The sequence below is a fragment of the Callithrix jacchus genome, chromosome 6 (genome assembly GCF_049354715.1).
Source record: "Callithrix jacchus isolate 240 chromosome 6, calJac240_pri, whole genome shotgun sequence".
Lineage (NCBI taxonomy): Eukaryota > Metazoa > Chordata > Mammalia > Primates > Cebidae > Callithrix > Callithrix jacchus.
Window position 1 is genome coordinate 64,372,730 of NC_133507.1, and position 26,809 is coordinate 64,399,538.

General features: G+C 36.8%; 1 protein-coding gene across 10 annotated transcripts in view; it reads right to left on the reverse strand.

Annotated features, from left to right (window-relative positions):
* SCN2A (sodium voltage-gated channel alpha subunit 2) overlaps positions 1-21,548 on the reverse strand; it is a 167,631-nt gene extending 146,083 nt beyond the window's left edge. For 7 of the 10 annotated variants that reach the window (XM_054258317.2, XM_078327467.1, XM_078327460.1 and 4 more), the window contains exon 1: positions 9,559-9,786. In XM_054258317.2, coding sequence (XP_054114292.1) covers positions 9,559-9,584 — 26 coding nt within the window. In that variant the 5' untranslated portion in view covers positions 9,585-9,786. Of the gene's footprint in view, positions 1-8,075; positions 8,156-9,558; positions 9,787-21,089 lie in introns of those variants that run through there. The other 3 variants (XM_078327462.1, XM_078327465.1, XM_054258316.2) reach the window with 2 other exon arrangements.
* Positions 21,549-26,809: the final 5,261 nt, after the last annotated feature.

Sequence of the window (26,809 nt, forward strand, 5' to 3'; positions counted from 1 at the left end):
GATTGAAAGCACAAAAAATGAGGTCAATTTTCCCAACTGAATTGAGCAGGAAACTAACATTCATTGCCCCTTATTCACTAAGCTAGGGCTTGCTTCTAACTGAAACTAAAAACAAAACATTTCCAAGAAGTCTGGCAACATTAACATTATTTCAACTTATCTTTAACAAAGGAGCATAATTAACTTTCTGTTATATGGTCACTAGAGATTAGACAGTGAGAATACTGCAATGATTAAGTCTTGGACAAAATAACCAGCTTTATCACATCTGTAAAATGAGACCAATGCTTCACTCCACAAGGTTGTAAGAATTAAAGCAACCCACATAGCGAAAGCTCAGGACACAGCATATGCAGGAACCATATTAAATTTTAAGTGTATGCTCACTCTATGACTAAACCAGTGTATTTTTAAAACTTCTTATGTGCCAGGCATTGGGTGTGGTGTTCAGGAGACAGATATGATGACCAAGTTCCTGACTTTGAGGCACTCACAATCTAGAACATGAACAAGCAGACAAAGAACGATGAAGTCACAAGATAAAAATATTAAATGTCATGTATATCGGGGTGGGCCTTCAGGAACTATTAATGATACATTTACTCTCATGTAAGCCTTGATTTTATAACACTAATATGCATTTTATCCCTACTGGTTTAAATACTGAATGAAACATCAGTCAGATTGCATTGGGCCATTTGTAAATTGAATCAGCCTAATAAAAATGATTGAGATAGCATAGTGCCCAGTAGTATACTTAAAAGAATAAATTTAAGTTTCTAAGATTCGTTAATGTATTCTACAAACATTTTACTCTCTTCTGTATAACAGGAAGTGTTCTAAGCATTTGTGAAACATCACTGCTCCAAACAGATAAGAATCTCTGCCCAGTTGGGGCTTAAATTACCAACAGAAGAAATATAATGTATACACAGTATGCTACAAGGTGATGTGTTAGAAGGGAAGGAAAGAAAAGAAAGGAAATGAAAGAAAAAAACAAGCAAAAGATAACAAAGGAAAGAAAGTATAGCAGAATATAGGAGATCACAAGAATGAGGTTAGAGGAAAGGGGCCGAGATTTTAAATAGGATAGTTAAGAGTAGGCATTATTTAGAAATGACATTTGAGCTCAGACTCTAAAGAGGTGAGGAGGTTAGCCATGCAAGTGTTGGAGGCAAAAGCCTTCTAAGCAGATGAAACAACTCCAAAGATTGAAGTGTCCCTGGAATATTCAAGAAATAGTACAAGTGAATGAGAAAAAGAAAAGCTGGAGACGAGTTCAGAGAAATAACGTAATGGGATGGAGACAAGGTTAAACAGGGCCTTTTTGAAAATTATCAGGTGGCCTTTACCTTGAGAAAATTGGATATTACTTGCAGAATTTTGAGCAGGCGTATGGCGTAATCTTACTTCTGTCTTGCTGTGTTGAGAATAGATTGTGAGAAGTAGAATAAAAATAAAGTCCAGTTAGGAAATTAAGGCAGAAATCCATGAGAAACTTGATGGTGGCTTGGGCAGAATAGCAGTGTGAAGGTGGCAGCATATAGATTCTGGGTATATTCTGAAATTGAAATTGACAGGAATTTCTCAGGGATCAAATGTGGGTTATGAGAGAAAAGAATAATCAAGAATGATGCTAGAGTTGTTAGTGGGAGGATGAGGAACACTAGAGTTATCTCCTGAAAAAGTAAGGTGGGGAAAGCTGGGATTGAAGCAGGCTGGTTGGGGAGGACTATCAGAAATTTAGTTTAGGAATGTTAACTTTGCAGTGTCTTCTAGATATCCAAGCAAAATAAGCAGTTAGACACTCTAATCTAGTTTGGCAGTAAACTGGAGGTAAACATTTGGATGTCATCATTTATATGATATTTAAAGCCATAAAACTCAATGGGACTAAAAGAAAGGTAAAGAAGAAAAGAGAGTCAGGGACCGAACCAGGGACATTCAAATAATGAAGTGTGGAAAGGCAGAGTAAAGAATAAAATGACTGTGAAGCAGCAAATGATAAGCTAAGAGAAGAGTCAAAACTGTGTGCTATCCTGGAATGCAACAGAAGGCAGAGACTGTAATAAACAGTCTCCAATATTGCTGGTTGGTCAATTAAGATGAAAGCTGAGGATGGAGCACCAAATTTGGCAACATGTTGGTCTCAGATTTCTATCAGGAGCTGATTTGGTAAAATGGTAAGAGTAAAAACCTGACTAACATAGATCTAAAAGAGACTAGAAAGAGTGACATAGAGACAGAAAATACAGCAAACACTTTTGTTAAGTAATTTTGCAAAGAGGACCCAAAAAATGAGAAAAAAAATGATAGTCAAAGGAAGTAAAAAAATCACATATAGGAGCAATAACGAAATGCTGTATGCAAATATAATAAAGAGCTAAAATTACTAATGCAAGAGAGACAGAGAAATACAATGCTCTAATGAGACCCTTTTATAAGTAAGAGGGAATAGTGCACAGATGCAGGAAACATTTTAGATAGAAACAGGGATAGTTGATTTAAGGTAATAGGTGGGAGGTCAGGTTACGTGGGTGCAGAACCTGGTAGGGAAGTACATGTAGTGATAGAAATCGGTGGGAAAAAATCTCTTCCGATTGCTTCAATTTTATCACTCATTTAGGAAACAAAGCTGTCAACTGGGAGTGAAGTCAAGGTAGCGGGTATTGGTGGTTTGAGAGAAAAGAAAAGGTATAAAATCTCAGTAAAGGAACCTAGGTGAGTGAGTGATCTAGTGACATGTGGCATGATTGCTGCACATCCTCAAGGACCCACTTGTGCGTGTGTCCAGCTGCAAAAGTATAGGCATGAAGTAAGGTGGGAATTAAATATGAGGATGAAGATTTATCCAGACAGTTATAAAAAAAACCAACAAAACAAACAAACAAGCAAAAACCACTGAGTGGGGGTGTGTGTTAAGTGTGTAGGTATATACAAGGAGTGACTTTTATGAATGACTGTGGAATTTATCTAATTAAAGAAAACAGGACATTAATTGAGAGCCATGAAGAGTTCTAAGATAAAACTAAGGGGAAGGAGGGGTAAAAAAACATGATCATTGGAAGAGAATTTAAGAAATTCACAGGATAGTCTGTTAAGAGACCATATACATGCATACTGACATTACCAAGGTTTGGGTAGAAAGTACCAGTGGAGAAAATTCCAGTGTTCTTGGGGAGCTAAATTCCTGACTTCAAAGGATTACACATTTGTGAAAACTCCTTAAAAGATGCATATCCAAATGTGGAATTAATTTGAATCCAGGTTTTATCCACTTTCGTTTTTATATTTGAACAGATTTATGATGCTATGAGTCTAGGCTGGTAATAACAGCATAATTTACTAACAATTTTTTCTGCACACATATTGAATTCCCTGGGAAGTCTGGCTTAACATGGGAGTTACATCATTCCTGGTGATATAACTAAGGATTCAACAAGAGTCATTAGAGATTTCAGTTGGTGGATTTATCAAGGCCAGTAATTGGAGCAGCTCAGCTGCATGCTCTTTGTCTAACTGATAAGTCATTTCACATTTTAACTTTCTAACACTTAGGCACCAACATCATGGACAATTTATTTGAATAGACTGATTAAATGTAAAAGTTTCTTGACTCTTTGAAGTGGAGTGACTGTGCATCCCAATTTACCTGGAACTATCTTGGTTTATACTTGTTGTTGTGGAGAAATTATTAACAAACTACATCCTGGTTTAGATGACACATTTTATGGTAAGCCTGGCTATATAACTAGGCTCCTGTCTTCTAGGACTGTGAGTTCAGGAAGTACTAAGTGTAGGTCTAAGCACTTCTCTGGCAGATCCCACCTGCCTGACAATTGCTGGGCTCCCTCAGTTGTTCAATCCAGGGGTGACAGTTGTATTAGTTTTCAGGCTGCTATGAAGAAACACCCAAGACTGGGTAATTTATAAAGGAAAGAGGTTTAATTGACTTACAGTGTTGCATGATAAGGAAGGCATCAGGAAACTCACAATCATGGTAGAAGGGTAAGCAAACACATCTTTCTCAAGGTGGCAGAAGAGCAAAGTGTCAAGCAAAGGGGGAAGAAAAAGCCCCTTATAAAACCATCAGATTGGGTGAGAACTCACTATCATGAGAACAGCATGAGGGAAACTGCCCCCATGATTAAATTATCTCCCACCGGGTCCCTCCCACACACATGGGTATTATGGGAACTACAATTCAAGGTGAGAGATTTGGGTGGGAACAGAGAGCCAAACCATATTACATAGAAAGCAAGAAAAATATCCTAGCTGGAAATGCTGGGCCGATACAGAGACAGCATCACCATTGCCCTGACCAGCTTGCTTCAGGCCTTAGGTATTTCACATTTTGATATCGGTTATTCAGAGACCAGAGATAGTGTCAGTCTTCTTTTATCATAATCTTATCATAACTCACTTTCTTTTTTTCGTATTTCAACCACTGTGCTTCATATACGCTTAATAGAAATGTTGTTATTCCATTCATTGTCACTTTCCCACACATATCACACAGCAGAAGATGTAGTAACTACACAATCACATAATTGTATACTTATTTGCTAATAACACCAAGACATGTTTATGTTCAAAAAATATTATAACCTCAACTAATACTAGATACCAGCAAAAGACTTAACAACTTAATACTATAAAAACAATCTAAACAATTCAAAGCATTTTTGGTGGGCAATTGTTTCTTAAGATCATTTTATCCCCCTAAATATTATTTTAGTAAGTACCAAAAAAAGTTAACTGAAATGATAGACTTTTTACCCTCAAAAATATTTTATCACATTGCAACAAATAAAATATATTTAAGTACCTTTGATTCTTAAATCATTTTCCTAAAATGTTTCACAAGTAAACAAAAAGGTATAACATGATAAAATTTTCTTTATTATTGTTAATGTAGTTAGTAATTATGTCTTATTCCACATAAAAGTTTGATTGAAAAATTTAATGGAACTTTACCAGATAAATAATTATACTCTGATTTGCAAAATCTACCTCTACCTCTCCTACCAATCTTCAATTTCGCTAAACCCAAATGGTTAAAGAGGAGCTAACACTAATGTGTGAGTATTATAGAGAGGTCAGCACATAGCTTTTACTTCTTCCTTTCTTCCTTCCTTCCTCCCTTTTTCCCTCTCTCCCTTCTTTTTTCTTTTTCTTTCTTTCTTTCTCTTTCTCCTTCCTTCCTTCCTTCCTTCCTTCCTTCCTTCCTTCCTTCCTTCCTTCCTTCCTTCCTTCCTTCCTTCCTTCCTTCCTTCCTTCCTCTCTTTCTTTCTTTTGACAGAGTTTCTCTCTATCACCCAAGCAGGAGTGCAGTGGCACGATCTCAGTCCACTGCAGCCACCTCCACCTCCTGGGTTTAAGTGCTTCTCCTGCCTCAGCCTCTGGAGTAGCTGGGATGCTCACAGACATGAGCCACTACACTGGCTAATTTTTGTGTTTTTAGTAGAGATGGGTTTTCACTATGTTTGCCAGGCTTGTCTAGAACTCCTGACCTCAGGTGACCTGCCCTCCTCGACCTCCCAAAGTGCTGGGATTATAGGAGAGAGCCACCATGGCCAGTCTACTTTTCATTTTTTTAATAGGATTTCATCTCATATTCTTGATGCAAATTATCTTTTCCTAATAGAAATAATATTTCCATGGCCACTAGTCTATTGCCAATAGTATTCATTATTATCAGTCAAATATATGCAAAACTCATCAATGCTTGAGCCTTCTTCAAGGCTGCCCACTGCCATTTCCTGACAGGTCAATGCAAGAGAATGCATTCACCTTAGAGGAGACCGGTTCTAAGAAATATGCAAGAGGATTCAATAACTGCCAGCAGAAATGGAGAAGAAAGGAACATCTGGTAGGAAGCCTCATAAGGAAGCTATTTCTCTAAAGGGAAGGGAGCTTCCTGACACTGACTTTCTACACAAGTCCTGGCAAAAGTGTTAATGAAACTGAAGGATTTAAAAAAGAAAATAACTTGAATAATTAATTTAGATGCTGGCAAACCAGCCCTTAGTAATCAACTAGATATGTATAATAGATATCTGTTGGTCAAATTCAATACAAGTTTTAAATGGAAGCTGTTTTTAAATAGGTTGTTATGAATAAGAAATTAGTAACTGAAGTACGTACAAGCTTCATGTGAAACGGTGTTATTAGTTTCCAGTTCAAGAATTAATGCAACTAAAATATATTCTGCAGGAAAGTGTTTTGCTACTGAGGGTTAATCATTTCTTCCAGAAAGTCCATATGCCGCAAATAGCCTTTTCTGAGGAACCAACTGATTTAAATAGAAGAGATATTTCATCTTACAGATAAGGATTTAATTTCCAAAAACAGGCCACCCAAAGTGAGTTACAGCAGCTTTGCTCAGTATCATCAACCACTCTTTTTTCCTGTGTCAAAGACAAGCATTTTTAAACCTTCCTTCTGTCTCTTGCAGGACTTTGATGTATTTTTGTTGCTTCTTTCCTCCATTTCTCTCTATTGATTTCACACCTTACTCTACAAAGGGTTTAGGCTTTCCCAATCCTCACTAAAGTTAAATTTTCCTCAACGGTACCTTCTTTCTCTAGGTACAAAAGATCATCTCTCCTATCTTTCCCTGGCAAACTTCTTAAAACTTAAATATATTCACCAGATTTCTCATGTCCAATTTAGTCCTCAGAGTCCCTGTCTCTTCCATTCTACTAAACCTCTTCTCTTAAAATTTATTTATGACTTAACAATGATAACTAAGTCCACCAACTGTATTCTAGCCTCTTATTAACCAACACCTTTATGGGTTTTCTATTGTATCTGACCCTTATTTTGATACTCAATTTACCTGCTTTGCCTCCTATGATGCTGCTATTCCATCACCTTCTCACATTGTTTTACCACAATGTAATAATATTTTTTCTAGATATTTTCACTCTCCTAACCTGAACATTATTCTGCCCCCAGTCATCTTCACTCCTCTTTTGTTCACCATTAATGTTTATTTATGTGTAACCTAATTATTGCCCACACTGCATGCGGATCTATATCTTCAGCCTAAACTACTAATCTGATATGTGGACATAACATGCTCAGCTTCTTACAGAACACCCCTGTGTATGAGTATGTGCTGGTATGTCACGTGCATAACACCAAAAGCAAAATTCATTGTCCTTACTTTTACTGCCCCAGGAGAAAAACGACTGCAACAGCAAGCACAATAGAAACTTCAAACAGATGGGTTATTTACCGTTTTCTACAGTTTTCCTATACAATGCCTATGATTCCCCAATTTCTTGTATTTATTTGCCTCACCTATGTACCTGGAATAAGCAACCTTCTGTTTTTCTTTATTTCTATCCAAGTCACTCTTGAAGAACTAATTTAACTATCACATCCTCCTAAAGTCTTTTCCTCTGGACTCTGAGCCCACCATGGACAGAAATCGAGATTTTATTCTGAATCTCAGAATGTAACACGGTGCCTGGCACAAGATAGGTGCTAATATTCCTGTCCCATTCACTTTCTCATCTTTCTTCATTCCTTATTTTGAGGTGCAGTGGTATCCACACATGTATATTTGCATGTTAAATTCCTCCCATGGACACTTGGTAGATATGTGGTATTCCACAAATATATGTAGAAGTGACACATTTTAATCCCTTTCTTTTCTCAAACTATTGAAGAAGTAGGGTAAAGCCTGTGTCTCGTAAGTGAACCAAGGAGGAAAAGCCTAGACATGAGATGATATTCTTATAGTTGTCAATGAAATAACTTATATGTACATTTCTATTCGGCAGGAGGGAAAGAGTCATGTGGCCAACCACATCATTCAGGAGCATAGAGTAGAAGAATATACACCATCTAATAATGAAAAGGGCATACCAAGAAACAAAGTTTCCAAAGCTGTCATTTAGTTTTCTTGAATGATTTGACAAAACCTAAAAAAATTGAGCACTGCATATAATATGGTATTGAGCAACTGTATACTGAAAGAAACTCTATTTTATAGCATATAACCAAACACACACACACACACACACACACACACACACACGCACGCACAGTGAATATCAACATACCTGGTCTATGCCATCCTGATATGTTCACACTAGAGGCAAATTATGTTACTGCTATGGAAGATGCTGAACTGTCAATCACCGTTCTAGCTCTGCCTGATTGTAATTTAGTATGTGACTGGGAAATCCACGTAATCTCTCAACTGCAGTTGCTTTTCTTTAAATGATAAGGGGAATAAATGCTTAACTATCTATAATTTAAAAATTCTTCATGTATATGGAGCCATGGGGAACTAAAAAGTCTATAGATTCCACACATTTAACAAACATGTTTTTTTTTCATTAAATGGTTTTTCCAAACAATTTAATAAAATCATTCCTCACAGCATTCGCAACCTCTGACATGGCAAAACTACCTCTTTATAGGGAAACAATGACTAAGATAAAAATATTCTGATGCACCCCCACCACCTGCCACCTCCACCATCACACACACACATACACACACACACACACACACACACACACACACAGCTCTTTCCACAAAAGAAAGAATTGAGGCATTTAAAAACCAACCTTCAAAACTCTTTTAAAAATATTTTTTAAATCTCTTTAAATTTTTCTAAATGAAAATGAGTGGTTTTTAAATGCAGGATTTCTATATGTCTTTATCCTTGTTCTTATGATAATCAAGCAAGGATTTAAAGGAAATCATGAGAAGCAGCAGAGAAGCAAGGCTGTTGCATGCAACTTCCACCTCCTGAGTCATTCCACTCTTTAACACAGATAATGTCACATGGCCTAAAACAATTTAAAATGTGAGCACCTTCTATAATATCAGCTATTTAAAATGGCCACAGCTCTATCATCCCAAATCCAATAAAAAATAGAAAAAATCCATTTTCATGTCAATTAATTTGTGTACAGCGTACTCCTCACATCCATACTGGGGGAGGAGGGAGGGTTTATAGTCTCATTCCAAGTCTATTAAACACATTACATAAATCTTGATTCGTGTGGGAGAAATGACTTACGTATTATTCCTAAGAGGTAAAAATAAACACATAAACAATTTGTACCATCATAACCAGCAGAAATGTTCAAAAGGCCTTTAGACTCAGAATATTGGCTTGCCTCTGAGGCTGTCATCAGAAGGCTCAGCCCTGGGCTTTGGCAGAGCCACTGCCATGTTAATCTGCTTCATTACATCTCTACAATTTGTTCACTGCGTTAAGGAACAGTATTTCCCTTGTGAGAGGAAAACCCATCCTTCACTTTGAAAGCTTTACCTTTAGAAGGTAAACAAATACAGCCGGAGACAGACACCAACAGCTAGAAAGCCAAAGAAATAATAGAATACAGTATGTCATAGTCAGAGCTCATTTCAGCCTAGGAAGATTTTAAATTGCACAACAGCTAGAATTAGAGCTTTTTAATCTCTTAGATTTGAATACAAGCTTACAAAGCACACATCTTATTTTAAATGTCATTCTTAACATAGATAACAATCCGTGGATAAGTCAAAAATGGAATCATGCTGGCTTACCTGAAATAAAGAAAAATGTAAATCATAACGCAGAATCCATGTATGTGTTGAATATAACAGTGTCCAATGCAATTCCTTCAGAATTTTTACTGGAGTAGAAGGCAAAATCTCACATGCATTCTATCCTCATTAAAGAAGAAAAAAACAAGAAAGGATGACCACAGCATCCTTTCTCCTTTGCCTTAGCTTTCTGTTCTGACACTCATTCGATGGTACCCAATTTCTGTTAGAAAACAGCATGCTAAATTAGAAAAATAAATAAATAAAGGCAGCATCTTACATGACAGCTCCATCTCCTGGCCAAAAGTGGAACCATTTTAATTCACAATCCTTTGACTATGTAGCAGTTAGCAAGTAAAATTAAATGATGTACAGCCCATAATTTGATTTTACTTGAAATCAGTTACCTCATTAAAGTAATTTAAACATTGAAGAAGAATTATAGTATGAATTTTTAGAATTATAATTCTATTTTTGGGATTTAAATATATTTGCACTGTGTTTTAAGTAAATGCAAACTTTTCACATCATTGAAAACTTAAGATTTATTTAACTTATATATCATCTGAAAAAGTAGTATGTATCACCTAAAAATAATTTTAGATGTCAAGCTTTTTGTTAATGAGTATCTCTTTGTGGAGGCATCTAACATTTTGTCACTAGATAAGTTAACATATAACATATTGTGTTGTTATTATTGTTCGGAGAAATGCTGAAAGGCTAAAGTTAATGCAAGAAAATGAAATGATTTAAAGACAAGCTCGAAAAATCTTTAATCTAAGCTAAATACAAAAATACAAATGACAAGTTACATGCGACATGAAATTTGATAATTGTAATAGTATACTATAGTGTGTAGTTACAACTTCTTAGAAAGATAACAGAAAACTAACTTGTCAAAAGAATTCATTTGGTAAATGACACTATTAACAGAATCAAAGTTTTACTGAGCATATGATATTCTCAATACATGTTTGTTCGATTAATTATTCTTTTTACAAACGGTTGTAAAGGCTAAAGTTTTTTTTTTTAATTTGAAGTAAAAGGATAGGCACTTTTTAATCCCAGCTTTTTACAATACATTTTAATTTGGGGGCAAGTTGATGACCTTTAATTCCTTTTTACAGTAACGTTGTCCATGGTGCTGATAACCAATTTTCGAACTCACGATGAGTTCCAGTTCTTAAGCGGGTCTGAAATACAGTCTTTGTAAGATTCTATATAAATTTTAGTTTTAAAAGCCCTTACATGAGCCAAAATAATTGATAGTATGTAATATAAAAATAGTTAAGTAATATTTTATCCGCAAAATATGTATATAAACATGTCCACCAGAAGATAAAGGGCAGATAAATACATTTAATAAAAAACATGATGGCAAGCTACGCTTTCTTTGGATTCTTCACATAATATTTCATTTTATATGTGCTAAAGTTATATGCATAGATTGTTCTAACATTATGTTGTTCACACACTATTAAATAGACAAGGAAACCAAAGCCCACAGTGCTTCAGTAACTTATCCAGAATTAATAAGCAAGTCAGAACAAACCCAATTTCTTAAATTTTACCTTAATTCCATTTCTACAATATCATTAAGATGTATTTCTTTGGTTTTGAAACTATATTATTAACATAGCACAAATAAATTATTAAAGTGACTTTGTAGATAAAATTATTTTAATGTATACACTGAACTATTTTGTCTCATGAGTTTTCTGTACTATCATAAGACACATAAACTCTCAGAGCACGTAATTATAGTAACTTTGCCAAATTAATCTGTAATTTCAACGAATTACTCCTGATGGCCAAGAAGTTTAAACCCATAAGATTAAAGCCTAATATGCCACAAATATGAAATATTATTGATACTTCACTTTATTTTTAAAATCATGGGAATTTTACAACTTATGTAAAATTTAAATGCTTTTCTTAACACAATAATCACCTTTTCCCATAATCTTAAGGGTAAATTTTACCCTTAAGGAAGATGTACTTAACTGATCCTGGGATTTTGTGGATCTCTAGGCATGCCACCTTCCTAGAGATACAATATCCCAGTTTGAGGACCATAGGGTTATATGACACAGAAACTGGAACAATCCTATTCAAGCCTGCATCATATCACATGCTCTTCTTCCCAAAACTTTTTAGTAGCTACCCGTCTCCTTGTAAATAAAGTCTATACCTTCCCCAGTGTTCACAATGCTCACAATCTGGACTCCTTTACTTCTCTGATGTTATTCTTGCCCTCACTCATTCTACTTCAGCCATTTTGTCTTCTTTCTCATTACTCAAACATGGCAGGCATGTCTCTTCCTTAGGAGATGTTCACGTTTTGATCTCTTTGCCTGGAAATCTCTTACATGGGCTCCTTATGGCTCACTTTCCTCATTCTGGTCACAGCTCAGCTGCCTTATTACTGAGGCTGATCTTGACGCTTAATATCACACACTATCCCCTCCTCTGCTTTTTCCCTATAGTACTTAGCTGACATACTATATATTTTGTCTATTGTCTGCCTCCTCCAAGAAAAATGTAAATTCCATGAAGGCAGAGATGTTTGCTTGTTTTGATTACTTCCATCAACGTGATTCATAGAACAGTACCCAAAATATAAGACCCACCTAAATAATGAATACATGTCCTAGACATAGAAAATTCATATATTTATATTAATGCACCATAGGAATGCTATTATTTCTGTGTGTGTCTTCTTATGTTCTTATTAATATGTATGTAATAGAATATGAAATCAATAAAGTGGTGTGTTCCTTAAATAAACTATTTAAACTATGTTTAATTCATACACTTAATCAGAAAGCACGACATACAGTGAGTATTCAATAAACATGTTAGGTTAATGATGGCATTGTTGAAATTAGACCACTATGGTCTTGAATTGTTTTTAAAGAAGTTCTGACAAGATTTGGTAAAATATTATTGAACAACTCTTATATCATGTTAGCACTTCTTTTCCCAGGGTAAAAAACTCTGAGGTAACTATTGTAATTTTATTTTTATGACAAATGTTTAATCTCATCTAGAAAATTTTCGCTGTTTTAAGATAAGTTGTAAAAATAGCAACATGTCACATGGTAGATATGTGTGCACCTATGTATAAATAATATGTACATATATATACATACAGATACTCAACTACATGTACACCCATATTTTATAAAATCAACTAACTTGAGTTAGGCATTTATTTAGCTAGTAACAACAAACCAATGACACATAATTTATCCATGATATGTCTCTCTGGCATTGCTTTAATCATAAAATTCACATTTTTATTTTGGCAGCTTGATTTTCAAAATTATTTTAATTTGCAGGAATAAAAGTGAGTAAGCCTTATTTTACCTCCATCAAGTTGTGGATACTAACTGTGATTTATTTATTTATTTATTTTTACCATTTATCATTCACCCAGTCTTTTAAATATCATCCATCTAATTCAGGAAACAAAAGAAGGCTAGGTGTGTAATTTATACCTAATATTTGCTTACATTTTTCTTGAATCACTTATTCTTATTTAAAATATCTGCATTGAAGAAAAGCAAATGAACAGACATTTTTAAAAGACAATTTCCTTTGTACAGTTTTAGTCACCTTAAAATATACTAACATCTTTTAAATTGTTGGCTACCAACATCAAGACAGTTTTAAAAAGTTGAGCTCCATATCTAATGTTTTTCCCGAAGTATTATCATTAGAGAATCACAGATCTGTAAGCCAAAATGGGCAAAGACTTGTCCTATGTTCAAAGACTGCTAATACTGATGAGGGGGCTAGCTTATTATGCTAGTTCCAACTAGTATGAATTACTGACATTTAATCATATGTTATCAAAAAATGAAGAAACAAAGGAAAAGAAAATTAGGGTGTCAAAAGGACATAATTTCCACAAAGTCTGATAAAAAGAATATTTCCCATAATTTTTGAAAGAGGAGGTGTTACAAATAATGTTAGAAATAGATAACATTTATTGAGCACTTTTTATTTGCCAAACAATGTGCTAAGTACTGTACATAAATTATCTCATTTCTAGCAACAGGTCTGTGAAGTCGATTTTTATTTTTCCCTCTTAGAGATGAGAAAAATAAAGTTGAAGTCCCTTAGCTAGTAACTGATGACTTGACCTCCAACTCAGACCTCTGTTCTCAATGCTTATGTTCTATTTGAATTCTATTTGAGACAGGAGATATAATCTATGGGGAAAAGATTCCAGTGACTTTTGGAATTTATGTGCTTTTTGTCTTCAGCTCCAGTTGTTCATCAGTTGTATAAGCCAAGGATGAAATAGAAGTGGAAAAAAGGAAGGTCTTCAAGAGTACCTCCCTTCAGTGTGGCATTTCAGAGTAGGTGTTGGATTTGCAATGGATGCAAGGATTGACAGAGGAAGATGAAAAGAAGGAGCTAGAGTGATTACAGGAAATAAATTGTCAAGAAATTAATCAGTGAAAGAATAAGGCAGGGTGGTGAAAAAGAAGGACAGGACCCCTAGAGCTCTGCCAGAGATGCTTATCTTCCCTGAAGATGATTGTCTGAAAGAGAGCAGAACTCCATGATCCCCTGAGAAACAAGGAGTTCTCATCTACAAGGCTCACATGATCCTGTACCAACACCAAAATGCATTAATTCTGGCTGGTAGCTCCCTGCTGAGGGCAACTGAAGTACACACAGGTTGTCCCGACATTGTTAATCAGTAGGTCTACTTTTATTGTGGAGTCAATAACTCATTCTAGCATGAAAAAGAAACAGGTAAACTGACACTCTCTGAACCCTATACTAAAATGTGGTCACCAGATGTCCACAAAAATATCCCTGAAAGATGCAGGATGGATTATAAACTATAAATTCATTTCAATGGTTCTTATGGTAGCCATTGTCTAGTATTTAATTTTTCTACACTTATCATTGTCATTATTGTTAACAGAAGCAATTATCAGCCAAAAAAATCTGCATTTGCTAAATTTGCAATTTTTTTCTGACCTCTCTCAGTGAGTACTGATGTCTCACTCTCAGTGGGGTAGAAAACACCAGATAGAGAATAATGATGATCCTGTACTTAATGCAGCCCAGTGAAGAACTTCAAGAGGACTTCCCTAGGCTTAGTTATGCAACAGAGTGGAGGAAGTATAGATAATTGGAATTCTGGGAGTTGCATTGAGCAGATAGCCCTGTTGCCTATCTGTAGGAAGTGTTAAGTTGAACCAAGGAAGGGCAGATAGAAGTCTTAATTAGCAGAAGAAGCCCCTATTTTTACTGTAGTTGTTACACCATAATAAGGTACAGAGACGATAGCCATATGAGCAAATTCCAGCATGGCAAACAAGAAAACTGAACAAAAAAGCAAACCCTAAAATGATGGAACCTAAAGCAGTGGTCCACAACCATTTTGGCACCTGTGACTTGTTTTATGGAAGACATTCTTTTCCACGGATGGGGTTGTGGAGGTGGATGGTTTCAGGATAAAACTTCCACCTTAGATCATCAGGCATTAGTTAGATTGTCATAAGGAGGCACAGCCTAGGTCCCTTGCATGCCCAGTTCACAATAGGAAACTGTACAAATCTATAAATTCTCTTATGAGAATCAAATGCCTCCACTGATCTTATAGGAGATGAAGCTCAGGAGGTAATGCTGGCTCGTCAGCTGCTTGCCACCTGCTGTGTGGCCCAGTTTCTAACAGGCCATGGGCTGTACTGGTCTGTAGCCTGGGGGTTGGGGACCCCCGGTCTAAAGGATGCCAACTGTTCTGTTGGTGGAGTGGGCAGAAGATGAATTCTGGAGAAATTGAGCCTCCAGGTTCACCTTATAGAAGACATAATTACTCTCTGGTAAGTTTCTGAAGTAAAGAGGTGGCACTGCACATCTATTCCTTTGACCCATGTTGATCGCAATAAACCAGTTACTTAAAGTCACCTCTATCACACTGTAGTTCACTAGGAAATAAAGGTGCTTTCTTGACCCAAGCAACTAATTGAATCACAGAAAATAAAGAATGTCAGGAATGGAGAGAACACCCAGAAATAAAATACCACAAAATTAATTGCCACCTGGGTACTAAATGGCGACCTTCCAGCACCCAGCACCATTGGATGATGCATTCATACAAAATCATTGGATGATGCAGCTATCTCCAGTAGAGATATATATATATATACCCAGCCCCGCTTATGAAATTTTAGCTGAAATATAACAAATAATGTGGAACCTAATATAATAGTTTCTGTCCACAGATTCCAGAGGGGAAGCAACACGTCAAAATAATTGCCGAGAAGTCATCTCATGCTTCCAAACTTGTACTTAACATATGTAAAAGTAAACATAATTCTATTAAATACAGATATATGTAGTATACACATATATATATGTGTATATATATATATATACATATATATGTGTGTATATATATATATATATATACATATATATGTGTGTATATATATACACACACACATACATACAGCCCAATTGTTCTTTTTGGGTTTGACTTCACCGAGTATCTCCTTGTTCTAAAAATTAACTAGCAAGAAGAGTCCTCTGGGTGGACTAACATTGTTTTAAGAATGTAGCCCTGAGATGCTGAAGTAGAGAGGAGAATTAAACTCAGAGTAGTATCCTAAATGTGTTCTGCAAAAGAGTAGAATACCACCGCCAGGATGGAACTATCAGAAATAAACTCTAGCCTAAGGTTAGTGGTACAGGAAGGGTCATAGAAGGCCCTTAAGCTAGTTATGCCTTCAACATCTGTGCGGGTATACTGTCATAACTGTTCCTGTGACCAGCCAAGGTTAGTGAGTGATGCAGGCTGAATTAAAGAAGGTGTCCCCAAAAGAAAGTGCTCAGGTCTCAAAGAAGGATTTGTTGGTTAGTTGATCCTACTACCTCAGCAAGACTAGCTACATGCATAAACAGAAATAAGGCAGAGATTTCCTGAGGGGGTAATATCCTTCCAGCCTGCTGAAGTCATCAGTACATCCAAGTCAGTTTGGAAGTCAACGGAATCTTGGGATACACAAAGCTTCAAATCCATTCAAAGATCACATGAAACTCTTTGCCTTCTCGAGGTCAATAATTGTGACCAAAAAAAAGATGGAAAAATTAGTAGTGACTCATTGTCAGTAACTAGAAAACCTTATAAATGACAAAATATGCTTGATAAAACCAGTATTTCCCAGATCTAATACCTCATGTAGCATTTTTCAGATGCCTTGTTATCTTGTACACAAGAGAATCCCATTGTACTGCCAGGAGTGACTTAAATTTCCATGTTTATCTTTACCTTTTCTGTCTGCAGATGATCTGTGGGGAAATGCCTTCATATTTGGAAATCTAACCCATCTCCTTTTTGGATAAAAGGGGTCTAGAGGCCAAGCTACAAGTGTCCATATGTGGCTATGGAGCATGAAGGGGCAAAATATGCAGAAATTGCAACCTAAGCCATGTTTATAGCAGGGGTTGAAGCCACATTATCATGGACAAGTTGAGTAGATGGGATGGTGAGCCAAGAATAAAATATATCAATGTTGAAATCCAAGTTGCACCTATATAGAAAAAAGATAAGCTTTTTTCTATATAAAAAAAGCTGTCACCAGATATCTAATATCTATCAGTGACTTTCAGCGTTCCTCAAGATAATGGGGCAGAGTTTTTGGAAGAGTGGATGGAAAGAGAAACAATCACTGCAGATGAGATTGCTGAACAAAATGCAGGACAATATCTGAGCAATTATGAAGACAGATGGTAAAATTCAGTAGAGCGGTGAATAATGAGGACTGCCAGTTGATTGACATGCAACCAGGTAAAGAAGGAGGATTCGAATATCTAGATTCTAGCTGCTTTTACCATTGCAGTTTTGCTCAATACTAGAAAGAACTTAATGGTAATTGATGGCAATAAATAAAGTTTTCGTGGCAGACAGATATTTCTCTGAATTCTGCCAGAATTCGAACACTTGTCAGAGGTATTGTCAAATGGTTTCTGATACTGAATCTGATGTAGAGACAGCTGGCTCCTAAATCCACTTTGTCTCTTAAATAATGATATGTGGTCAGAGTGAATATGTAAACTTCTCCCTTGTTTTATAAATCAGGGGATTGATCCTCAGAAAAGGTAGGTGACTGTGATGTTGATTTTAGGTGTCCACTTGACTGGATTAAGGGGTACTGAGGTAGCCAGCAAAGTATACTTCTGAGTGTGTTTGTGAGGTCAATTGTGAAGGAGATTAGCATTTGACTTGGTGGACTGAATAAGAAAGATCCACCCTCATTCATGTGAGTGGGCACCATCCGATTGACTGAGGACCTGAGAGGACAAAAAGGCCGAGGAAAGGCATAATCACTTTCTCTCATAGAAGGCATAATCACAGTCTTCTGGAGCTGGATCATCCCACTTCTCCTGTCCTGGGACATCAGAACTCCTGATTCTATAGTCTTTGGACTCCTAGCCTTGCACCAGTGGCCCCCTGGAGTCTCAGACTGAGAATCTCTTCAGACTGAGAATTACACCATTGGCTTCCCAGATTATAAGGCTTTCAGACTTGGGTTGATCCACATTACCAACTTCCCAGGTTCTCCAGCTTGCAGATGTTCTGTCCTGGGTCTTCTTAACCTCCATAACTGCTTAAGCCAAATTCCCTAACAAATTTCATATAGTCTCTCTCCTCTCTCTCTCTCTCTCTCTCTCTCTCTCTCTCTCTCTCTCTCTCTCTCTCTCTCTCTCTCCAACATATTGGTTCTGTTTCTCTGGGGAAACCTGACTAAAACAGAGACTTAAGGAAATGTGGCACATATACTCCTTGGAATACTATGCAACCATAAAAAATGATGAGTTTGTGTCCTTTGTAGGGCCATGGATGAATCTGGAAGTCATCATTCTCAGCAAACTGACACAAAAACAGAAAAGCAAAGACTGCATGTTCTAACTCATAGGTGGGTATTGAACAATGAGAACATATGGGCATGGGGAGGGGAACATCACACACTGCGGTCTGTTGGTGGGGTGGAGGGCTAGGGGAGGGATAGCAGGGGGGCTGGGAGGTTGGGGAGGGATAGCACTGGGAGAAATGCCTGATGTAGGTGATGGGAGGATGGAGACAGCAAACCACCATGGCATGTGTGTACCTATGCAACAATCCTGCAAGATCTGCACATGTACCCCAGAACTTAAAATACAATTTTAAAAAGAAGCTCTAACTTCAAGAGAGAGAACTAGAAATCTGATCACCTTATTCTTCAACCAACTTTCTTTCCACTAAACAAAACAACCCTTTCCATAAAGGATATACAATTCCTCATAAGGATTACAGTAAGTGCAGTGAGTGGTCTCATTGCTTTGCCTGGCTCTGTGAAGAAGCATTAATGTATTTCCAAAAGAGAGTACAACTAGAAAGAGATGGATTAAAGATGGGACTCTCTGACAGTTTTCAAGGAGAGCAGAGACAATTCTCTGTGTTCATCAAATGATTTCACCTCCCTCCTTAACATACAAGTAAGCTACATCTCCCAGTTCCCTGGCAGTTAATAGGACCACGTGACTGGCTTATAACCAATGCAGTATTGGGCAAGAGTGAGGTTCACCTGCTACATAGTGGTCCCCAAAACTTCTCAATTAATCTTTGACATTCTCTTTTATCCCTTGTATCCTGGGCAGGTCAGAAGACCCAGTGGAGGATTCCCAAGAGCCATCAGATAGGTGAAATGTGGGTCCTGTGTCAGCAATTAAAGAAGTGCCATCCAGGACACAGAGAATAAGAAAACCATTCAACAAGCCATGCACAGAGCATGAATCATTGACCAAGAAATCAGAATTAAAGAATCTTTTGGTATGCCCAGTATTGCCTAAAATATCCTTTTTAGAAATGTCATTTTCAAGATGTTATTAATAGCAGACTTTCCACTAAAACCATAAGGCAATTTCTGTGGTCAAAATAGTTTAATCATGTTGAGTATAAGAGTGTATAAGCTGAGATATTACAATAAGTGAAACTGAAAAACCCTCACTCAAGCAGGACAAAAAAATGATCTCCCCCATAAGAGTCTAGGATGTGAAGGCAGGTTTGCTTTGTGAGGTCAACAGGGACCCATTTTGCTGCTGTGTTCCCTCTTAGGGCATTCTCCCCAGTCTCATATTTGAGGTTAGTTGACATTCATGTCCACATTCTGGCCCTTGAAAAGAAGAGAGGACGTAGAGAGCTAGCAATAAAATGCTAAACAGATTAATTTTGTTGCTGAAGGATTTCTTAAGATATTTAAATCACAAATATATATTATGATTATTTAACAGAGAGATTTTTATTTAAAAATTTAAAATAAATATTGGACTACAGAACTGTTTTTTGTTTTTCCAGAACATATCATCAGAAGCATTAACCTATCAAGTTCCTCTAGTTATAAAAGTAGGGACTCATCTACCTCATCTGCCCTTAAAAGGATAAAAGGATCCTCAGAGGTAATCACTACCTCATCCCCCCAGCCCTACCTTTAAAGCTCTAGTTGGAATATGACTAATGATGTGGTACCTAATATAAGAGTTTCTATCCACAAATTCCAAGGGGGAAACAATACAAATCAAACTAGCTGCAGAGAACTCATATCCCTGCTCCTAAATTTGTGCATGTGTTTTGAAATAGGCATACAATGCTTTCTTCAATTGAACTTGTTGAAGAAGGAAAACTCTTTACCCACACATTAAAAAATATATATATCCCTAGGCTACAGTCAAGTATTTTTAACAGTTGTTAGTTAGGAGTCATCCAGCCTTATAAGTTTAGAACAGAGTACCAGTAGAGAAAGCTTAAAATATAAGAGTGGGAGTTTTGCTGTTGGGACAAATTCAGTAGCAGTTGTGGTTACAGCAACAAAGCTCACGTTCTCTGCCATACACCAGTAAGTCAGGTCTCTCTCTTGGTTCTCCACCTAGTGCTCTGATTGTTCTTCTCCTGCCTTCTTTCTTCCACTGTCATTTCTGTCTAATCAGACACAGAGTTTTAAACACAAATATCATATTTAATTTATCAATAATGAAAATAGGCTAATAGTTATAAATGATTTTTAATGAAATTTAAATATATCTGAGATTCTCCCTGTAATAGCACAAGTCCCCCTCACTTTCATCCAGAGAGAGTTTCTTGGGAGGAGAAGAGTCAGGTTTACAATGAGCAGATTAGTAATTGCCCTTCATCTTGGGTAGGATCATACGATTGAATCTCAAGTGTGAACAGCATATATTTTGAAGCCAAAAATAAAGGGCATGCTTCCGTTCTAATCATGAGCAACAATGCTTTCTGAATAATTTTTATAAAGCACAGAACTAGTCATAACTATCTCCTGTTAAACAGCATTCAGTGACTCACTACTGTACAAAGATGAAGTCTAAGCCCCTTAGCAGGGCAAGCAGGATCTTTTCTGATGTGATTCCTGCCTGCTCTACATTTGCAGGTTTACCTCCATCCCTCTTCACCTAAACTACTATAAAGTTATTTTGAAATTATTAACAGGCAGTGCTTAATAACTAACCTGAGGCTGGCCGCGGTGTCTCATACCTGTAATCCCAGCAATTTGGGAGGCCGAGGTGGGCAGATCATCTGAGGAAGGAGTTCAAACCCAGCTTTGCCAACATGAGGAAGCACCATCTCTACTAAAAATACAAAAATGAGTCGAGCTTGGTGATGGGCGCCTGTAATCCCAGCAACTCAGGAGGCTGAGGCAGGAGAATCACTTGAACCCCGGAGGCAGAGATTGGAGTGAGCCGAGATCATGCCATTGTACTCCAGCCTGGGCAACAAGAGTGAAACTCCATCCCCCCAAAAACTATCCTGAGACAAGTTTTGAACTTGTTTATATTTTCTCCCTTTGGCATTGATATAAGACACTGTCACAGTGTATTTAATTATGTTATTGTGGCTCCTTCTCCTTGTATTCTGTCTCTGGAAAGGCAAAGAGCAGGCTGCTAATCAGAAGAGTTCCAGCTGGAATGAAATTGAGAGTGTGGGTGCAGAACAAAATGTTATTAACACTGTGGGCAGAAGCAAAGGATCAGAGAAATGCCTTCTTCCTAGAAATAGCTTCTGGGCTGTCCTCCACCTAGTTTGCACCTCCAGGTGTTAGCTTACAAAGATAGGGGCAAATATTTCAAACCTGCCCTGTCTCTATAAGTAAAGGCAATCATAGATGTCTGAGAACATTGTGTAGACCCATTCAATATGATAATCATTTGTTAGCAGGCCTTTGGCAAGGTGTTAGGGACACAGAGACCAGGTGAAGCCTCTGCTTCAACTAGTTCACCTTCCTTTTTTTTTTTTTTTTCATTTTCACAGTCTTTTAAGAACGATTTTTAATATATAAAGAGTATAAATCAGTGAGAAAAATGCAAATTAATCCAGCAATCAATGAACAATATATAGGAATAAATAATTTACAAAGAAGAATGGTAAATTTTAAAAATGAAAGTATCAGTGGCTGTGTTGCTGGGAACTTATAAGAAGTCATAAGATACTTTCCTTTAGAACTCATACTCAAGGGAGGTAGGAGCCACTGAAAAGTCTAATCATAACACGCTTAAAATCTTGAATGTCATTCTCTAACTACCTGTAACAGCCACAATCTCTCTCCTGCTAACAATTAATATTCTTTCACATAGTTATAAAACAGTAACCTTTCAAAAGGGATACCCCTTCAAGAATACACAGCCAAGGAGCTCACCTTCTAATAGATGAGAAGGAAACAAAACCAAGATTCTCCCTGAGTGGCATATACTTCATCATACAGCCAAGTATAAGAGATGACAGAGCTAACAAAACTTCCAAGTTTGGAGGCAAGGAGGTGATTAAGAGAGACTTCAGATGAACAAATTTTAAAAAGGATATTATCAATACACTTTTACAACTTTCCACCACAAACCTGGTTGTATTTTTTTCTACCCTTTCAGAACATAAGCTTTATAAATTTATCACTTGGTCAAATATCTTCTGAATATGATAAGTGCTATAATATACATTTTGACTTACTAAATAAAGCTTCCTTTTCTTTCTCTGGCCTTCTATCTTGTCTAAAGTTTAAATAAACTTTATATTTATTTAAATAGAACTTGGTGTTATATTTAAAATGATGACCCCGAATATTGCTCTTCTTTCCCAAGAAATTTCTACAGTCAAATATTTTCAATTTTTACGGCACTCCATGTCACAACCAATTATTTACCAATTAAATTTTATTCTGAGCTGATTTCCATTTTAAGTCACTTCTCACACCCTATTGCTTTTATTTCTTTATTTTAAAAACTATCAACACTTTTTGGTCCTTCTTCAAAGGCAGAAGAGCTTATTAAGTCCCAGTAACATTTAATGTGGTCATTACAGACAGATATTGCAGCGTCAAAGCTAGAATCCAAGCCAACACAAGACCCTGAGCAAAAGGCTATTTTATGAGCAATTTTTGATCAGATTCTTTTGGTTCTTAAATATTTCCAAAAAAAAAGGACTTCAAGGCACCTTTTGTTAGAACATACTCAATAAAAATATTCTATCTCCATTGATAAATTTGAGAAATTATTAAACCTCCTAGTTAATGCAAACAATAGAAAACTGGAAATAAACTTGGTGCTTATAAAAATATTTACAGGAAACTTAATTAGATAAAACCCAACTGGAAACTAAAAACTCCTGGAAAAATCTTCAAAAAGGCAAAAGATAACTCTCATTTTGTTGTCTCCACTTGGGTACTGGCCTTGTTGTCGGGCTTCTGTAGTTGTCTAATGACAAGTTTCATGACTAATTTCAATATGAAAACCTTGCTTTGTTTGAGTCTGGTTACCAGTGAAACAAGAGAAAGCCTTAACTGGATCTGCACTGGCCCAGCTTCCACTAGTAGGAAACACCAGAAAGCAATGAGGCTAAAAGCAGAATGAGAGCCAGCAATCACAGTGTGTCTTCTAGGGTGAAGAGCTAATTTAATGCTGCTCTTTCACAACACTCACAAGTAAATAGTTTTCATTCATGCTTTAATTAAGCAGATTAATGTAAGCACTAGTTGGATGGAATAAATGTTTGTCTTTTCCATTCTTGTGTGTTATGATTTGCTTATTGGTAACTCAGCTCCATTTCAGATAGCTTAGAGGAATAATTCTGCTTATTCAAGCATGCTGACAGAGCTGGTTCCAACATAAAATATCTCTGCATCTCAGAGTATGGCTCAAAGGTATCTGCAGAGTAAAATACCATTTCTATTAAATCAGGCAGGAACATTTGTCCCAAAGAGATGAAGCAAATAAAGCAATCTTTTATGAGGCCCAGACTGAAAGTTCTATGAGACTATTTACTCCCTAATGCCATACTATTTTTTCTCAACTTTAATTTTAAGTTCAGGGGTACATGTGCAAGATGTATGGGTTTGTTACATAGGTAATCATGTGCCATGGTGGTTTGCTGCACGGATCATCCCATCATCTAAGTATTAAGCTCAGTATCCATTAACTCTTCTTCCTGATTTCCTCTCCCCAGCACACCCCCCTCCAACAGACTCCAGTGTGTGTTGTTCCCCATAACGTGTCCATGTGTTCTCATAATTCAGCTCCTATCAATGATAGCCATGTTACTCCTTATGGCAAAACATCTCTACCTTCTCTCCAACTCCTAAGGATTGGCTTAAGAATCACCTCTTTCTGATCCTGTCCTTGACAGCTTCAGCCCACACTACTTTTCTTCTCTAAGAAATGTGTTTTTCCCCCTTATCCTGACACTTAAATAGCAGAATAATGCTTTGATATGTGTTTGGCCTAAGAAAGAGTGTGGGTTTGGAGCAATAGAATCCTTGGGCAAAATACTTGTTCAATATTTACTAGCTCTGCTACCTTGGGCATTCTACTTAACCTTCCTAGAATCAGTTAATGCCTCTATGATACTCATCTGTAACTACCTTATAAGGTTGTGAAATTAAATTTAAAAAATACAGAGTGCCTAGAACAAAGCAGACATTTCATAGAGGTAATTTGATTATCTGTACAGATGATATTATAAATGATGATAAAGAGGGTTTATTCATGTTTATTACATTTTTTGGCTGGAGAAATACATTTTTAAGAATAATGGGGCTTCAAATTATGTTTAGTAAGATCACTTCCCTCATTTCAATTATTCAGCCCTCTTCCTAGCATTTACTTCTTAAAGGACGAAGCAAAAAAGTTATTTCTAAGGACTCAATCTCATATTTTGTGAGAAAGTGAGAAATTGCTTTTCAGATTATTTTCATTTTAAACCTTTAACTCTTTATAGAGTATAATAATTCCTTCCTTGTAAAAGGAAGTTTATCACCACACAAAGAAAAAATATATATATGGGCATATGTAGATGAGATTATATATAAACACCACACCCATACACACTTACATATGTATAATCAAACACAAACATGCGCTGTGTCTATAAATATATATTCCCCAATCCCAATGACAACTAATGAGGGCCTAGGCCAGGCACAGTGGCTCACACCTGTAATCCCAGCCCTTTGAGAGGCTGCGGCAGGTGGATCATCTGAGGCCAGGAGTTTAAGACAAGCCTGGCAAACATGGTGAAATCTCGTCTCTACTAAAAATACAAGAATGTGCTAGGTGTGGTGGTGCATGCCTATTATCACAGCTACTTGCAATGCTGAGGCTTGAACCAGTGAGCTGGAGGTTGAAATGAGCTGAGATCACACCATTGCACTCTAGCCTGGATGACAGGGAGACCCTATCTCAAAAAGAAAGGAAGAAAAGAAATCTAATCAGGTCCTAAACTATGACAGAGGTCACAAAATGGAAAGAAGATTCGGCATGCTGATATGGTTTAGATCTGTGTCCTGCCCAAATCTGGTGTCAAATTGTAATCCCAATATTGGATGTGGGTCCTGGTGGGAGGTGATTGGATCACGGGGGCAGTTTCTAATGGTTTATCACTATTGCTTTGGTGCTGTCTTTGTGATAGAGTTATCACAAGGTCTGTTCGTTTAAAAGTTTGTGGTACCTCGCCCATCTCTCTTCCTCCTGTTCTGGCCGTGTTGTGAAGATGCTGGCTCTGATTTTGCCTTCCACCATGATTGCAAGCTCTCCAAGGCCTCCCCATAAGCAGCTGCTACCATGCTTCCCGTACAGCCTGTGGAACTGTGAGCCAATTCAACCTCCTTTTTAAAAAAAATAAATTACCCAGGTTAGATATTTCTTTTTGGCAATATGAAAATGAACTAATACATATGTTATATGCCATAGACTGAATAATTGTGTCTCCTCAAAATTCATGTGTTGAAATCTTAATCTCTAAGGTGATCGTATTACGAGGTAAGGCCTTTGGTAGATGGTTAGGTTATGACAGTGGGGCCCTCATAAATGCCATTAGTGCCCTTAGATATCCAGCAATTCTACTCCTAGGTGCATACTCGAGAAATACAAACATAAATTCATACAAAAACCTGTGCATGAATGCTAATAGTAGGATTATTCATAATCCCCCAAAAGTGGAAAAAACCTAAGTGCCCATTAACTGATGAATGAATAAATAAAATCTAATATATCTGTATGACAAAATGCTACTTGGCAAAATGAATAAAATATTGATATATCCTATATTATGGGTGAACCTCAAAGTTTATTATACTAAGGGAAAGAAGCCAGGAACAAAAGGCCACATCATATATAATTTCATTTATAGGAAACATTTAGGCAAATAATGAAGGAAACAAGAATAGGCAAATTGACGAAGACAGAAAGTGAGTTAGTGGTTTCCTACGGCTGGGGATGCAGGAATGGAAAGTTGGGAGGTAACGAAAAGTGACTGCTAATGAATATGGAGTTTCTTGTTGGGGTGATAAAATGTACTAAAATTGACCATGGTGATAGTTGCATGAATTTATGAATATAGTAAAAATTACTGCATCATACACTTTAGATGCATGAGTTTTATAGTATGCAAGTTGTCTTAACATAAGTTGTTAAAAATCAAACTGAATGTGTTGGGGAAGGAACATATATGAGGGGCAAGGTTAGTCTGCCTCTCAGTTTCTGACTTGAATGTTGAGAGACTAGAAACAAAGGACCACAGAAATAGGAGAAAAGTCGTTAAGATGAATGCTGTCGCCAAAGCCATCAGGGAGCGGAATTACATGGAGTTAGGAGTCAAGATTACAAAACAAAACAGAAATCAAAACTAACATAAGGACATCAATATGTTATTGTACGTGGCGGTTTTAGACATTGGTGAACCCAGGGA